The sequence below is a fragment of the Triturus cristatus genome, chromosome 7 (genome assembly GCF_964204655.1).
Source record: "Triturus cristatus chromosome 7, aTriCri1.1, whole genome shotgun sequence".
Taxonomy (NCBI): domain Eukaryota; kingdom Metazoa; phylum Chordata; class Amphibia; order Caudata; family Salamandridae; genus Triturus; species Triturus cristatus.
Window position 1 is genome coordinate 405,025,165 of NC_140590.1, and position 18,360 is coordinate 405,043,524.

Consider the following 18,360-nt stretch of genomic DNA (forward strand, 5'->3'; position numbering starts at 1 on the left):
GAAAAACTAGCCAGCCAAGGAGGTGTGCCCACCTCTGCCAACTGCTCCCCTCAGGTGGGGGAGGCGAGGTGAAGCCCACTCTCCAGTGCTCGCCATCTTGCAGATGGCAGGCACTCCCCAATCAGGACTAGGGTTTGTGCTCACTCACCCACGTGGGGTGAGCACACCAAGGATGTAGTCACCCTAAGGTCAGTAGCCCACTGGCTACTGACCTCAAGACCCCTAAAAGGCCCCCTAAATTCAGTATTTAGGGGAACCCCTAACCAAGAAGGCAGATACCCACAACCCAAGAAGAAACAGGACGAAAGACGACGCCCAGCAGAGGAGACTGCAGAGAACAACTGACTTGGCCCAAGCCCTACTGGCCCGCCTGCAGTTTCCAGAGATCCTGCGCCAAAAATAAGTCTGTCCTGCAGCAAGCGACCTCCAGAACCCCTGAGAGGACTGACTGCCTTCAACAAAGACCGGATCTCCTGTGAACAGCAGCCCTGTTCAAAAGAAACTCCGAAAACAGACTCTGAGCCTACTGAGGACAAAGAAACCGGACGCCTGGAACTACCACTGCACCCGCCGCCTACGGCCCGAGTGGCCCACCGGTCCCAGCGCTCCAGAGCCTGAATCCACCATGGGCTGACCCCTCCAGGATTCCCTGACGACACCTGCAGCCTCTGCACAGAGACCCCCCCCCCCACCCCCCAACCGCGAGTGGCCCGGTAAGGTGAAATCCGACCTCAAAAGACACCCCTGCATTCAGCCGCCCTGGAGAAAAGAACCAGAGGTGTACCTACGTCCCTGAGCCCACCAACTTACCTGCCCAGCTGTTGGTTCCTCCCGGAAGTCTTCCTGGACCTAGCCTGCAGCTGAACACCAAAACCGAAAATCCCCAGTGAAAACAGGGCACCCGACGCCAAAACAGCACTCTGCTCCCGGCCGCCCCAGTGCTGCTGAGGTTGCACTTTTTGTGCCTACTTGATTCCCCATTTGCTCTAACCTAAACCATAGGAGCTTTGCTCCACAACCCCGTGGCCTGCTTGCCAGCAGCCACCAACCGGATCCCCCCTATCATCCATAGGATAACATTGGGCCTCAACACTCTGCACACGGCCGCCCTAGTGCCACTGGGGGTGCAACAACAGTGCATCACTGACCCTGGGGGACCCCTGAGTCTTGCCCCAGAACCCTAACTCCAAAGACCGAATACTTTTTTTTTTTTTGTTTTTTTTCAAAACCTTTATTCAGCATGAATACGTAATACACAGCCCCATGCCTACAACCAACCTGTGGCCGGCAGCGTGGTACAAGAAGGAAAATGAACTTTAAACACAGCTGCCTGCCTACAACCCACCAGGGGCCGGCTGCGGCATAAGAAGCAAGATAGTTAGCATGCCAGTACAAAAGACCATCACCTCCAAGACATTTGCATTGAAACAGTCGACCCACAATAACATGTAGCAGTGGTATAAAGGCGTCTGTCTGTTGCGCCCAATGACCGTCTCAACTCTCATCCCAGTTTGCTGCCTGGCCAGGGGGCAGAAGGTGGGCCACTACCGCAGGAGCGGTGTCTTAGGAAGGTTAAGGGGAAAGCGGGAAGAAGGCCCGCTATGTCTGTGGATGTGACAACAGATATACCTGTAAGGGACCCCAGATGTCAGTCGGCCGTGAAACGGAAGGCAGGAGTTCAGCATATCGAAGTAAAGTATCCTGACAGTGTACCATATCACCGATCCAATCCTTAAACCTGGGAGTTCTGCCCCGTCCCCATCTACAGGCTATCAGACGTTTCGCCATAAGAAAGGCGATAGTGGCAAATCTGCGGACTGGTTTTCGTATAGTTCTTGTATAGCCCAGGAGTGCCTGTGTTGGAGAGGGTGTCAGTGGGACATCTATCATTTCGGAAATGCCGGAAAAAACTTGTTGCCAATAGTCAGCAATTTCCCGGCATCCCCACGTCATGTGAAGGAAGTCCGCCCCCGGAGCGCGACAGCGCCAGCATAGATCATCCTCTCGAAGGCCTATCCTATGCATGTGTGCTGGAGTACAATAGAGCCTATGTAAGAACCGATAATGAATCACCCTAAACCTGCTACTGGAGGAGATCTGTTCGGTTTGTAAGCAGCAGTAGCTCCAGAGGTCGTCATCTATGGGGAGTCCTAGGTCTTCCGCCCATTTTGTACGTGCCTTGCAAGGCGAGAGGTCTAGAGTGGCGCGTAGCGAGTGGTATAGGGTAGAGACTGCATGAGCCGGAGTGGTAGCCTTAAGTAAACGATGCAAGGGTTCCAGCGTGGGCGGCTCACTAGGGAAGTCCCCTGTTAATGCACGAATACCACTACGAAGCCTGGTATAGAGGAAGGTGTCCATGAAAGTGGGTGCAGAGTGAGTGAACATATGAGATTGGGAACGGAATTGTCCACTATGATAGAGGTCCCCCCATGTTGTAATGTGGAATTTGGCCATAAAGTTTTTAAACAGTTGTTCCTGTAAAAGGGGCAACCGGGGATGGTATGCCAGAGGAAGCAGTGGGGAATAGATGAGTGGTGCGCATGCCACCTTCGCAATGTATCGCCACGCTAGAATGGAGCTCGAGATCGTGGTGCGGTATGTCGTATGTGTCTCTGGTGTACTGAGTATCGCTCCCTCTAGCGGAATAGGCGCAGCCAGCCAATGTTCCACAGCCGTCTGCGGCAAGAAGGGCGTGGGGCGAATCCAGTGATAAATGTAGTGGGCCTGCGCGCTGTGATAATACAGTTCAAAGTCCGGAAGGTCGAGCCCCCCTTGCGCGAATGGACGAGTCAACACCTCCCAACGAAGACGCGGCCTCCTCCCTCCCCAGACCAGACGAATGAGCTCAGACCTCAAAAGATGAAAGAAGGACTTCCCCGGGTAATATGGAATGTTCATGAACAGGTACAGGAGTTTTGGAAGAACCACCATCTTGATTAAGGAGGCGCGGCCCGCAAAGGAGAGGGGCAGCGTGATCCATCTAGACACGCATGCCTGGATATAATCAAACGTGCGGCCATAGTTCATCCGCATTAGCTCCTCTCGGTCATGAGAGAGGAGTATGCCCAGGTAACGGACTTCCTCCATTTCCCACCGTAGAGGGTAGTCCAGAGGGAAAGGCTGGGCGGCCGCAGTCAGTGGAAATATAGTGGACTTTCCCCAATTGATATGGACACCAGACAGACCTGCAAAGCGAATAAACTCACGGAGGATAGGGTTGAGGTTGGCAGCGGGATCACGTATGTAAAGTGTGATGTCATCCGCGTAAAGGGAGATGAGAACCTCTCGCTGAAGACAGCGCAGAGCCTTGTCTCGGTGATGTTGGCGGAGCCGGGCCGCCAGGGGTTCCATCGCTATCGCGAACAACAGCGGAGATAGTGGGCAACCCTGCCGGGTACCTCTCGACACCACAAAGGCGTCCGATATGCGCCCGTTCAACCCCACCCTAGCGACCGGTCGGTCATACAGGAGATCAATCCAGCGCGTGAAGCCCAGCGGCATGCCCATATTGCGCAAAATACAGTGGAGATAGTCCCATTCCAGTGAGTCGAAGGCCTTGGTGGCGTCCAAAAAAACAGCCACCAATGGCAAATCCGGAGCTACATTATGCATGATGGAGAATAGCGTCCGGAGATTATTGGAGGTGGCCCTGCCAGGGACAAAACCCGCTTGATCAGATAGCACCAGGCCTCCCAGTAACAACTGCAGCCGGTTAGCCAGTATTTTTGTCAGGATTTTTGCGTCACAATTAATTAGCGAGAGCGGGCGGTACGAGTCGCAACATTGAGGCGGCTTCCCAGGCTTCAACAAGGAGGTAATCAGTGCCTCCTGCATTGATGGAGGAAGTGCGCCCGATTCATGAGCCTCCATGAAAACCTCACGGATCACCGGAGCAAGGATGTCAATATACGCCTTGTAGAAGTCCATAGGCAGCCCGTCCAGGCCAGGGGCCTTTCCCGGAGCCATCTGTTTGATCGCATCTCTAACCTCCTCCAGGCCTACCGGCTCCGCCAGGAATTCCCGGTGACGGTCAGAGAGCCATCCCAGTGTAAGCTCCCTAAGGTAGTCGTCCATGTCCAGTGCACCAACCCTGGTAGTGGAGTATAGCTTCGAGTAGTGTGTAGTAAAGGCCGCCAGAAGCGAGCGCGTGTCTCGTAAAGGAGTCCCATCCTCCCCCTCCAGTTCCAGCACAAAATTAGAACCTCGCGGTGGTCGGATCGCTCCCGCCAAAGATTTACCGGGTCGTTCCCCCTCCCCGTACGTGCGAGCCTTGAAGTATTTGCCCCGGAAATTCACCTCTCTTTCAGCAGTGGACATGTAGTCCGATAGCGTTTCGCGGTACTTCGCCTGCGCATCTGCATTGGTGTTGTAGTCTGGGCTATGTTCTAGAGTGTGGAGTGTAGTTTCCAGTTTGCGCAGTGTATCTCTCAAAGTCCGTAGTACCCCGGAGCTCTTGGAAATGCAGAAGCCCCGTATCGTTACCTTTAGCGCCTCCCAGAGAGTGGCCATCCGGTCCACCGTTCCCCTGTTACGGGATAGGAAATCTTCTAGTTCTTGACCCAATTCTGTTCTAAATAGGTCATCAAGTAAGATGGTGGGTTGGAGTCTCCAAGTCGGAGGTCTGCCCATGATGTCGGGTAGCCGGAACTCGGCCAATACTGGAGAGTGATCGGAGTATGTGCGGCCCAAATGTCGCACCCCCACCAAGGAGGGGGCTAGGGCCTTATCCACCATAATGTAATCTAGTCTGGCCCAAGTTGCATGTGCATGATTCCAGTGTGTGCCTTCCATAGAAGCCGGGTGTAAGTGTCGCCAGGTATCCACGATCTCATGGGTGTCGCATATGTCCCTCAGGTATCCGTGTGTGTTAGTGTAGTGGTGCATGGAGGGGTTTGACCTATCCATCGCGGGGTCTAAGACAGCATTGAAATCCCCCCCCCAGATGAGGTGTGTGGATCCCACTTCTCTGACCTTGTTCCAGAGAGCAATGAAACTGCTCGGATTATCGCAGTTGGGGCCATAAGAGCAGGCAAGGGTGATGGTCTCGACCCCTATCCTACCCCATGTTATGCAATAACGACCCTCGCGATCAGTGGCGGTGCCTATGGGAACGTAGGGAACTCCCCTTTTAACTAGGATAGTGACGCCTCTTGCATAAGACGAGTAAGGTGCATGAAGTGAATGTACAGCCCATCTGGCAGCAAAGGTGGCATTGCGAAGAGGGTCCATGTGAGTCTCCTGAAGAAATACAACCTGAGCATGCAACCTGTCTAAGGTACCCAAGATTTGCCTGTGTTTCCTGGGATCCCCCAGGCCCCGAACATTCCAGGTGATAGCAGTGAGCAGGGCTCTCCCCCCTAGCTCAGTGCATGTGGTGCGGGTCATGTGTGCCGAGAGATGACTGATGGGTGACGAGGTGTAACTGGCAGCAGGGCCATAAGTGTAATGGTCGAAAAAGGGCGGCACAGTGTGCTATTTCAACAGATATATGCGCAGTGTTCATGCTGAATACCAACAACAACCCCAACACAGTCCCTGGGACTCCCACCCCCTTGTCTACTTCAACATCCCAATCATGTCGAACATTCCCAACCCCCATCCCACCCCCTCCCACCACTGCAGCCCAATCCTGCCGGAATGCAGAACCCCTCCCAATCTTAACAACAAACATATATGCAAAGGTGGGGTATACCCTATAGGGGACTCGCCGGTGTGCCGGACCCGCCCTTCCCAATCCCTTTTTTCACCCACCATACCATCACCCCATAGGGGGAGGAGTTCGGGTGGGACAGGGGGGGGGAGTGCCAGGGCGAAATCTAGTCGTCAATGTCCAGACCAGTACCTTGTTAACAATAGACGATGGCATATACAGGGCCCCAAACCGTAATGACTGTTCATCCCGTACATTTTGGCGAGAGGGCGAAGGGTTAATGTAGTCCCACAGTAGCTGAAGGAAACGGTCCCTCCCAAAAAAACCTGAGCCTCCCAAGTTCCATAGGCAAAGTACGGGTTACTCAAAGAGTGGGCTCAAGAGCGATGGGGGAGTAGATAATGCCAAGGTACAAGGAAAGATACATGAAGGGGTAAAGAGACCAAACATAAACCATAACAGCGATACTCATCAGTCAGGAGCAGTCGTCGGAGAGCTGGAGCCTGATCCCGTTCCAGGACCGCGTCGCCGAGGGGCCGCAGAAGACTGTTCCTTCAGAAAGTCCTCCACCTGTTGCGGAGTACCAAAGAAGAAGGGCTTGCCATGATGTGTGACCTTTAGCTTGGCCGGATATTGCATGGAGTAAGGAATTTCTCGTTGCTGTAGTTTCTTCTTTACTCCTGTAAATTTTCGACGGGCATCTTGCACTGCTTGTGTAAAATCCGGGTAGAATGAAATGGTGACGTTTTCATGTAGGATCGGTTGTTTCTCCCTAGCTAAGCGCAATACGGTGTCACGGTCCCTGTAATTCAGAAATTTGATGATAACAGGACGTGGCGGGGCCCCAGGAACTGGGCGAGGCCCCAAGGAGCGGTGGGCTCGCTCCACCACCAGTTGCGGCGAGAAAGAGTCCCTTCCAAATTTATCGATCAGCAGCTTCTCAATGAAATCCTCCATACGACCCCCACCGCTGGACTCCGCAAGGCCAATCAGGCGAACGTTGTTTCGGCGGGAGCGTGCCTCCAAATCTTCATTTTTATCGGCAATGACCTTGAGCAGCCGGTCCATCTGCGTCAACTTAGCTGCACCGGCCACCGCGCCATCCTCCAGCTCCGATATTCGCCCCTCTGCCTCTTTCAGGCGCTCTCCGTGTTGGTCCAACCGATGTACCACTGCCTCCAGTCGTGTGTTCATGTTGTCGATTTTGGTGTCAATGGACGTTAAGCTCGTCTGCAGGCCGAGAAGGATAGCCTTCCAGTCCACTTCCTCCTCCTCGCTGGGCCCCACCTCGCCACTCTCCGCAGGCAGGGTTCGCGTTTTCTTTTTGGGGGGGTTGAATTGCAGAGTCGCCTGTTTTGCGTCCGCTTTGCCCATGGCTGCGTCGGACGAGGTCGAAGAGAGACAGTCCGCCAGGCAGGTTCAATCTTGTAGGCGCTTGCGGGAGCTCCGAGTCGAGGCGCACGCCTCACTCCACAATGCCAACACCAGCTCGCAAGAGGGGCAGACCCTTCCAGATGGCGGGAGTCTGTGGGTCAGCTTGGCCGTAAGGCGCTCCGTATAGCCACAGCACCTCCTCAGACCCCGCAAGTATGGGAGCACGTACCTCCGCTTCGTGGGCAGACCAGAAGAGACGTCCGAAGGGCACGGGTCGCTGCTACTCCTCAACGCCAGTGGAGGCGCTCCGCTGACAGCCCCCCCCCTCGATGCAGCTCTCGGTGCCCTCGGCCACGGCACCTCCGCAGTACACGGGCCAGGAAGCGCGCTCCCCTGCCTTGGTGTGGTCCGGCTGGGTGAGCAGGGTACCTACACGCACGACATCAGCAGCCTCGATGTAGCAGGGTCCACCTCACGCTACGAGCACGGCCGGACCGCAGGTAGGCACCGGTAGTCGCGAGGCAGCGAAGGGGACGTCAGGCCCACCTTGGTCGTCAAGAAGAGTGTCGTTCGCGCCAGCCACAGTCCACAATTCCCTCGCGGCCCGCAGGGCCCGATGAAGCCCCGGTCTCGCGTTGTTAGGAGCCTCCGCTCCGAAGGTCCGCTCCTCTCGCCGTCTCGTCCACGACGGGTAGTATCTGCGCCGCCAGGGCGCCTACAGACTCGAAACTTGCGTCGAGTGGACCCGAGACCCTCAGCTGTCCACCGGCATCGATTAAATATAGTTAACTGGCCTGTAGGATGTATTTGCAGGGTTTATTGACGCCCGGCTGGCGAGAGCCTCACTAAAGCGCGGCCATGACGGTCCAGCGCCACCTAGCGCCCCTCCAAAGACCGAATACTTACCTCGAAACCGATAACCTGATTTTCCTCACAGGATAACATTGACACTTTTTCTCCCAAAAAGTGTTTAAGTGTCAACTTTTGAAAACTAAGAATATTCTTTAAAAATCGCACAAATAACGTAAACAAATTTTCTCAACTGTTTGCAGGAAAGGTCCCAGTGCTGAACCTAGGTGTCCAGCACTGAGTAAGAAAAGTAACTTAGAAGTAACTTACATGTGAATTGAATTTCCTTCTATAGGATAACATTGGTGGTTTTTTGTGAAAAAGTTTCTAAGTGTCAACTTTTGAAAAACAAGAATATTCTTTAAAAATCTTACAAACTATAAAAACGTAATTACTTCCTGGTTTTAAGTAGATGTCCCATTGCTGAATGTAGGAGTCCAGCACTGGATTACAAAAGTAACGCAAAAGTAACTTACCTGCAATCTACAGGAAAAGCCTATGTATTTCAATGTACTGGTACAAAAAGTTTCTAAGTGTGGATTTTTGAAATCCGAAAATATTCTTTAAAAATCATACAAACTATGAATACGCAATTACTTACCTGTTTTAAGTAAGTGTCCCAGTGCTTTACCTAGGAGTCCAGCATTGGATTACAAAAGTAATGCAAAGCACAAGTTACTTACTTGTGCAACAATATATCTGTAAGAGACATTAGTTAGTGGTAGATTCCTTATCTTAGAATATCCCCAGGCGTCAGACTGGATCCGTAAAGTTTGTCAGCAGTACCCCTGCGTGTCGGTAGGCGTCGTTGTACGGCTCCGCGTACGTCGCTTGCGTCGTAGCCACCGAGATGACGTCGTCGGAGCGACATAGACACGCCCACATGCGCCGACGTCAGTTCTGTACACAACGTTTCCGTGCCAGGAGCGCAGAGCCATGCCAGAGACTGACTACTGGTGGAATAGAACTAGGGCCCTGAAAGGGATGACCTGAACCCTAGAGAAAAGTTTGCAGAACGGGAAGGATGGGCGGGCGGTAAGGAATCTATCACTAACGTCTCTTACAGATATATTGTTACACAAGTAAGTAACTTGTGCATCTGAAAGAGACACGTTAGTGATAGATTCCTTACCTTAGAATACATACCCAAGCAATACCAACCCCGGTGGTGGGTCTGCGAAGCGAGATTACACCAGAAAGTCACGGAGAACTGAACGTCCAAAGAAGCCGTCTCTCCGGATCGGACTACCAAGGCAATAGTGCTTAGTGAAAGTATGTAACGAGGCCCAAGTGGCCGCTTGACAGATGTCTTGCAGGGGGACACCACGTCCCAATGCTGTGGTAGCTGCTGTCACCCTGGTAGAATGGGTGCGCAGCCCAACCCGAGGTTCCTTTTTAGCCAGAGAGTAACAGGCTTTAATGCACAAGACAACCCATCTGGAGATAGTTTGCTTGTGCACAGCCCGGCCTTTCTTGGCGCACACGTAGCCAACAAAGAGCTGGTCATCCACACGGAACTGTTGTGTGTGGTTGAGATAGAACAAGAGCGCACATTTTGGGTCCAGATGGTGGAGCCTCTCCTCTTATCTAGAAGAGTGCGGAGGCGGAAAGAAAGTGGGCAGAGTTACAGTTTGCCCGGGATGAAAGGCACTTTTGGTGAAAGGAGGGACGCGGTCAAAGCACCACCTTGTCCGGATGAATCGCCAGGAAACGGGGTTTACAGGAAAGAGCCTGGAGTTCACTCATCCGCCGAGCGGAGGTGATGGCCACCAGGAAGACAGTTTTCAAAGTCAATAACTGCAAAGGACAGTTATGAAGAGGCTCAAAGGGAGCGCACATCAAGTATGTGAGAACCAGGTTCAAGTCCCATTGAGGCATCACAAAAGGAATAGGAGGGAAAAGGTGAGTAATGCCTTTGAGAAATCTATTGACAACTGGGGACTTGCTAAGAGAGGGCTGACCAAGCAACCTAAGAAAGGCTGAAAGAGCAGAGAGGTAGCCCTTGATGGTGCCCAAAGCAGAGCCCTGCTGGGCCAAAGAGAGGAGGAACAATAGGACATCAGAAAGAGGGGCAGCAAGAGGGTCAACCGATTTTTCTGTGCACCATGCCACACATTTGTTCCACCGACAGGCATATATCGTTTTAGTGGAGGGACGCCTGGCTGCCAGAATCACGTTACAGACTTCGGGAGGCATGTCAAATGGAATCAGCTATCGCCACTCAATCTCCACGCAAGGAGGTGGAGGCTGGACAGGTTCGGGTGGAGGACCGTCCCCTGTTGCTGCGACAGGAGATCCTCCGGAAAAGGCAGTCGGATCGGGGGATTCACGCTCATACTGGGTAGCTCGGGATAACAAACTCTTTGTGCCCAGTCTGGTGCCACTAGAATGACTTGGGCCCGGTTGTGCCTGATCTTCTTCAGCACTCTGGGCAGAAGTGGTATAGGCAGAAAGGCGTACAACAGACCACAACTCCACTCGCGACGAAAAGCGTCGCCTAGCGAGTGCCACCTTGGAAACTCCAACGCGCAGAACTGCTGACATTGCGCGTTCTCTTCGGTGGCGTATAGATCTAACCAAGGTTCTCCCCACTACTGAAAGAGACCTTGCACCACCCTGGCGTTCAGTGAACCTGCCAGGTGTTGAACCACCAAGGAAATGCCTTGAAGTTCCAGCCACGTCCAGAGATATAGAGCCTCCTGACATAGGGTCCACGACCCCACCCCACCCTGTTTGTTGCAGTACCACAAGGCGGTGGTGTTGTCTGTGAACACCTGCACTACTCTCCCCTTGACAGAGGGAAGGAATGCTTTGAGTGCAAGTAGGATCGCCCTGAGCTCCGAAAGGTTGATTTGGAGCTTGGACTACGCCGGAGACCAGATGCCTCTGATCGCCGCCTCTTTCATGTGGCCCCGTCCGTCACTACTGTGTGCTCCGGTTGGGGAAGGGAGAGGGATCTGCCGCTGACCCATAGCTGGTTCGTGAGCCACCACTGCAAGTCCTGTGCAGTGCCCTCTGAGATCTGGACGTAATCAACAGTACCCCTGATGTTGCGCCCACTGGAACTTCAGGTCCCACTGCAGAGCCCGCATATGCTATCTGGCATGATTGACCAGCAGGATGCAGGAGGCCATGAGGTCCAGCAGACTCGGGGTCATCCTGATCGAAACCCAGGATAGAGGCTGAAAGATCAGAATCAGAGCCTGAATATCCTGGACTCTTCGTTCAAGAGGATAGACCCAAAAGTGCGCCGTATCCAGAACCGCTCCGATGAAGAGGAGCTTCTGAGAGGGAATCAGGTGCGACTTCAGCACATTGATGGAGAACCCCAGCAAATGCAGGAGGTCGGCCGTAGGCGGGAGACGACAGCCTGAGTGAGGCGAGCCCGCCTTCACAACCAGTCATCTAGATAGGGGAAGACTGAAACCACCGATCTGCGCAGATGAGCTGCGACCACCGCCATCACTTTCGTGAACACCCGAGGGGTGCTGATAAGGCCAAAAGCGAGCACGGTGAACTGAAAGTGCTTGTGGCCTACCGTGAACGGCAGGTAATGCCGGTGGGCCGGCAGGACGGAGATGTGAAAATATGCGTCCTGCAGGTCCAACGCTACCATCCAGTCTCCAGGGTCTAGGGCAGACAAGACCTGAGCCAGAGTTAACATCTTGAACTTCTCCTTCCGGAGGAAGCGATTGACGTCCAAGATAGAACGCAGGCCCTTGTCCTTCTTGGGCACCAGAAAGTAGTGGGAGTAACGACCACGTCCTACTTCTGGCGCAGGAATACGCTCGATGGCCCCCTTGGCCAAGAGGGCCGCGACTTCCTGTTGAAGTGCCAAGCGATCCCCCGACATGCGTGGTACTGGGGTGGCATGGCTGGAAGGGTAGTCTCGAAGGGGAGGGAGTAGCCCCTTTGGACTATTTGTAAAACCCACCTGTCCGAAGTGATGTGCGCCAGTGGGGGAGGTGATGGCGAATCCGGGCCTGAAAAAACGGACGAGGAAGGTGTGGAGGCAGTGGTGGCTGGGGTGGAGGTGGACTGACCCGCCCGCTGGCCCCCTGACCCAGTTCGGCAGGTCCCACGTCCGCGGCCTCGCTGAGACGGTTTGTGCGCAGGCCTGTGGCTCTGAGACAAACCTGTTGGGGTGCCCCTTCCGTGGCCACGAAAGGTGCAAAAAGCAGAAGGCGGAGGAGGGCGCACGGCGGAAAGGCCCAAGGACTTGGCCGTAGCCCGCGAGTCCTTGAAGCGCTCCAACGCACTATCTGCTTTGTTGCCGAAAAGGCGAATGCCATCAAAGGGCATGGCCATCAGTGTTCTGGACATCCCCAGAAAAACCAGCTGTCCTCAGCCAGGCATGGTGGCGGAGTGCCACTGTCGTGGAAATCGCCCTGCCCAGCGGTGTCAAGGCCACAACGAATAGTGAACTTGACTGCATCCCTCCCTTCAGCAATAGCTTGAGAAAGCACTGTCTGGGCCTGCTCCGGACATTGAGCACCACCGTATCCCACACAGAGTAGGAATAACGGCCCAAGAGGTATGCAGTGTTCACAGACCGCAGCCCTGAACTTGCGGAAGAAAAAATCTTCTTACCGAATTGCTCCAGTTTCTTGGATTCCCTACCTGGTGGTGTGGTAGGGAATGCGTTTGGGGACGCAGAGGCTTGGACAACCAAGCTCTCAGGGGTGAGGTGTTGGGAAAGGAAAAGGGTTTCACCCGGGGCCGGGCGATGGCGTCAGGCCCCGTTCCTATCCACAGGTGCCCCTGTGTTAGGCCTGGACCAGGTGCCCCAATGAACGTCCGAAAGTGCATCGCTAAAAGGCAGCAGTGGCTCCGCAGAGGTAGCCGCTGGCTGAAGCACTTCTGTCAGGAGGTAAGTCCTGACAGACACTCTAGGGAGCTCGAGGTGGAGGGCCTCGGCCGCCCTACGCAACACCACAACGTAACTTGCACCCTCCTCCCTAGCAACTGTAGGAGTGAGCATGCCAAGGTCAGGAGAGGTATCAAGACCACTGGGCTCCCCCAACTCCTGTCAAACTCGCATTGTGCTGTGAATGGGTCCTCAGACCCCTCCCAGTCCTCCCCTTCCTCCAAAGGCTGATGAACAGGCTGAAAATAGGAAGGATGGACATAGGGGTAGAGAGCCCCCATCAGCGTTGGAATCTGCGTCGAGTGACGCCGTATCCACTTCGGGCTGAAACCGGGGGTGAATTAGTCCGGTGAGAGAAAGTTGGTTTCTGTTGCAGTAAAAAACACTTTCTTTCTTGCCAGACTACTGATGCTTTTTGACTTGATGTGCTCTGGGACCCTGCCAATCAGGACCCCAGGGCCTGTGTTATTTCCCCAAAACAAAACTCAATTGACAGCTCTGGCCACAGGTAGATCCCTGGTAAATGGTACCCCATGTACCCAGAGCACTGTGACCAGAGAAGGCTCCTAAGGGCTGCAGCACCCAATGTGCCCCCCTTAGAGGCCCTGTACCCTGGCACACACACACTGCCTTTGCAGGCTGTGTGTGCCAGGGTACAGAACAAAACAGACGACATGGCCCCCATCCCTGTGTGCCATGCCCACAAACCACTGCCCTGGCCTACCTCAGTCACCCCGTTTGGTATCAAACTTCTCAGCACATTAAACCCATACTTATGCCAGTGTGGGATTTAATGTAAAATGCACGACAGAGGGCATCTTAGAGATGCCCCCTGACACTCTACCAACTTCCAGTGATCTGACTGAGCGGCTGCGCAGGCTGCCACCACCAGACATGTTTCTGGACCCCTGGGTTCGAGAGCTGGCTGCTCTCGGGGGCCTGAAACAATGCACATCCTGGGACGAGGTGCCAAGCCTCCTCCCCCAGGATGGGCAGGGTACACGAAGGAGAAGCTTCAAAGGCATGTCGCCTTTTTGAGCTTCTCCAGACCACTTGCTGTACTCAGCAACTGGTCCCCACTGGTTCTACCCCCCACTTTGGGCGGGAGACCCGGTGGGAAAAACAAAGTAAGGAAGAGAAGTGTGCCCCTCTCTGCCAACTCCACCCCTATGGTGGGGGAGGTGAAGCACAACCTCGAGTTCCCGCCATATTGAGGATGAGGGGGACCCAGCCAACCAGGGACAGGCTCCTGCCCCCCTCCCACTGAAGAATGGCAGAATAGGGGTGTACTCACCCCAGGGAAGGGACCCATTGGTCCCTGCCATTTACCTACCTGTAACGCCCCTAAATTTAGTATTTAGGGGCCCCCTGAACCTTCCTTCCTCAGATCCAGCAGCCACAAGAAAAGAAGAAGGACGAGAAGCCGTGCAGAGCTAACAAGAGGATGACGCCCACTGACTTGGCAAAACACACAAGATGGACGGAATGTTGCACATTGGCAAAACATTCACCCCCAGTCAAAGATCTGGGTTTAATCCATCATTATTTTGCTCACCACGCCACTCCAGTTCAGACATGGCCATATGCAAATCAGTCTTGACCCTGTGCCTCATTGGAACAGCCCAGCCCGAACTGCCAAGATGGCAGATTTTGAAGTTTTGCATCCACTTCAGGCAGCCCATCTTAGGGGTGGAACTAGCCTGAAGGTGAACATGCCTTTCTGACTACTGATTCTGCTGCCAGTCCAGGCACCGAATGAACCCTCGCCAGGGTGGGGGAACGGGAGGGGCAAGGGGGTGGTGTTAACAGCCCTCTGGGGGAAGCCCGATTTGCATAACAAAGGCGGTGGCTTCTTTGAATCGTTGAAGCCCCCTGCCTTGGGATGAAAATGTACAGGTAATCCTGCTGGAAGACTGTGTATACATCCTCTGCCGGAGCAGGCTCATTTCCTGACCTTGGAGTGCTGGCCCTCACCCCTGTGGGTCAGAAACACATCTGTGATGGCAGGCTGGTCAGGACCAGTCAGCCAGCACGCTACTAGTTGGTGGGTTTTTTGGGGGCACCTCTAAGTTGCCCTCTGGGTGTAGGTATTAATAAATCCATTACTGGAATCAGCATGGGCTTATTAATATGAGATGTTTGATACCAAACATCTTTAGTTTCAGTGAAGCCATCATGTAGATGTGGAGCTCAATCACTAGTGCCCAGTACATATACTCAAGATGGCTTCCCTGTTCACTGGATATGTTCAAGAATTGGCATGGACTTCACAGGGACATCTTTGCTAGTGCAGGTATGTCCTCACATGTAATATAATGAACCCTGCTTTAGCGCTGTAAGGCCTGCTCTAGGGGTGACCTATTACATGCAGTATCTGCAGGTAAGGCAAACAGGAGGTGTGCCACGCCATGTCTCCAGTTCTCTCTGCACCATGTCACGCAGCCTTCAATGGCATGAGTGTGCTGAGGGGTCCCTTAGGGTGGCACAATACATGCTGCAGTCCTTAGTGAAGCTATTTAGCCTCCCTGCCCTACGTACCAGTGGTACCATTTACTATGTACTTACAGGGGGTGCTATAGGTACTGCCAATTGGGGGAACAATTGTACAGTTTTAGGGAACAAGATCTGGCACTGGGAACCTGGACAGCTGGAACCCTGTGCACTTCTGTCAAAATTGCATCAAATACCAGGCAACATGTGGGGGTGACCATGTCAAAAAGGGGCACTTTACTACAGCAGGAATTACAGCTTTCAACTGTATTAAAAAGGCACAAAATCATAGCTTCAAAGAAGAAAAATAAAAAGAAGACAAACTGGAACTACCTTGATTGATAACAAGGGGTTTGAGCCTGGAAGTGGGCGTAGCCAGACTTCAAGTAGTACAGACCTCAATGCATTTAAAAGTATCCTGGTACAGTCCAATGTGAAAGTGGCAAACAGGCAAAAGGTAGATAGAATATACAAAGTACAGAACTTAGTATGCAATCTGATGTAAACGTTATCTGCGCAAAAGGGTATTGTAGGGCAAAGCCAGCCGAGATAACAGTTTGAGATATGGAAACACAATGTAAGCAAAGGATCAGAACCAAAATGACATATGCTGCTAATTCAGGCTTACTGCAAACACTTGATATTTTACTCAAAAGTCATAGCCACCTACCAACCAAATTGCAAATTTTTTGTTCTTGCAGAGCCACAATAAGCAGTTGTGATTATGAGCTCAATCTCAATTATCTCACCTCTGCACGCTTGCTGACCTTCTTAAACATCAACCAGACCTCACGTACAAATTCTTCTGGACTGGCATAAATGGGCGATAGACTCTCCTGAAGCCTACATCTTATTGTAGTAAGGTTGATGGGATCATCCTTCTCCTAGAAATAAATAATGATTACCATGGCCATCATTAGAGTAGAGCAATATGTGTACTTTTCTTCTTCACATTACAAATGAATCGGTACAATATCAACAATAAGCAACTGCAGTCTCACTCCAAATCAGCACAACATTATGCTAAGGGTAAGTAGATTATAAAAATCGCAGGCTCCCATATTTTCCTTATGTAGGAAGATGGCTCTGTATATGGTATTGCCACTAGGTTACACTGTGCACAGAATCCAAGGGTTCCCCAAAAGTGTATAGGGCTCAAAGTAAAACCCAAAGTGCCTTATTAGTGGTAGTGTGGGCGAGCAGCCTTAGGCCTCGCACAGAGGATTGTAAGACATTTATAGAACAACATTGACCAGTAATGGACACACGACTCAATAAGCATGTCCAGTGCAGTAGGTCTCGCATTTTTAAGAGTTAGAGCTATTGGTATTGTAATGGCAATGTCTTAATTATGTGCTTTGGTGTGTTGTGGATGTGTGACTAGAGACACAGCTGCACCACTGCCTAGAGGACTTAGAATGGAGGAATTACCGATGAGACCAAAGAAGCAGGTAGCATCACTGTGTAGAAGACTTAGAATGAGGAATTACAGACAGGACCAGAGAAACAGCTAGCAGCACTGCCTAGAGGACTAAGAATGAGGAATTACCACTGTGACCAGAGACACAGCTGCAGCACAGCCTAGATGATTTCGAATGGGGGAGTTATTAACGGGATAAGAGAAGCAGCACTGTATAGAGGACTTAGAATGAGGAATTACCGACGGGTCCAGAGAAGCAGATAGTAGCCCAGCCTAGAGAACTCAGAATGAGGAATTACCACTAGGGAACAGAGACACAGCTGAAGCACTACCCAAAGGACTAAGAATGAGGAATTACCAATCGGAACAGACAGCTGCAGCACTGCCTAGTGGACTTAAAATGTAGGAATTTGACAGGACCAGAGTAACAGCTAGCAGCACTGTCTGGAAGAGTTATACGGAGGAATTACCAATGGTACCAGAGTAGCAGCTAGCAGCACTATCTGGAAGACTTAGAATAAGGAATTACGGACGGGACTACAGTAGCAGCTAGCAGCACTGGTTAGGGAACTTAGAATGAGGAATTACTACTGGGACCAGAGAAGCAGCTAGCAGCACTGCCTAGAGGACTTCGAAAAGGAGGGACAAATGGGTAAGATTTACCATTCAAAAGTAAGGAATTTAGAAAGGCACCCGGAACATCCAATGACAAACAATGGGCCAGCTTAAGCCCATGTTCTGAATACACCATACCTCACAGAGCAGCACATGCGCGTTGCTAGGCTTGACCTATAGACAACTATCATCGCATTGTATTTTCTATAGTGTATAATTGCTTTAGCATTCCAAGATGGCCAAAACATTTGTTCTCAATGTGGCAGCCATTCAGGTATAAACAAACAAAGACACCCTAACAATGAAACTACCATTTCAAGCCACTACGTCCTATGTTTAGTTTAATTGGTAAGTAGACATATTTCCACCATGTCCAGGTAGCAGCAGGTTTTCTTTTTTCTACTTGTAATCAGTAATTTATCTTGCATATGTTGTTGAGCTGGTTGTGTGTTTTATTGTGATTGTGTTAATGAGTGAATACAAGAATAAGTAAGTGAGAGGTTGAATGGATGCCTGAGTGCAAGAATGAGTGACAGTGCATGTGTGATCACTGCCTTATTGAGTCGCTAAAGCCAATGACTGAATAGGCACTTTCATTTAGAAGCCAGACCTTTTGGCATTGTCAAGGCTTGTTTACATATTTCTACAAATAGACAGTAGGAAAACATCAATTTTACCTGCTTGAATTAACTTTTAAAAACTGAAAAATGTATTTGTTAGGCCTAAATTTAAGTGCCTCTCTATTATCAATCTTGTCAGGTCAACAGCTCTGCTGAGAGAATAGAGACTCAAACAAAGTATGATATTTCCTATTGAATCTACATAGCACATGCTAATACTATACAGGGGGACAACCCCCACTCTCCACCCCGTATTTGAACCAGGTTCAGTCACAGCACAAATCGTTCTAATGCTCCGCATGGTTATGGAGCATATCACTTTGCAGTGCCAGGGCCTCTATTTTATGGTATTCTATTCTATAATGTAAGCATTGGTTCATTCCCCTGAAGAGACTATGAAAAACTGGGTCTGTCGATGGAAACACGAACCTGCTACTAGCCGACACCTCTCTGAAGCACCTAGAAGCAATTCGTA

The 18,360-nt window shown here is 51.8% G+C and overlaps 1 protein-coding gene across 1 annotated transcript in view; it reads right to left on the reverse strand.

Annotated features, from left to right (window-relative positions):
• Positions 1-18,360, reverse strand: part of TRIM28 (tripartite motif containing 28) — a 563,778-nt gene that overhangs the window by 29,154 nt on the left and 516,264 nt on the right. Inside the window, exon 16 of the mRNA XM_085616663.1 lies at positions 15,980-16,114. Coding sequence (XP_085472789.1) covers positions 15,980-16,114 — 135 coding nt within the window. The remainder of the gene's footprint in view (positions 1-15,979; positions 16,115-18,360) is intronic.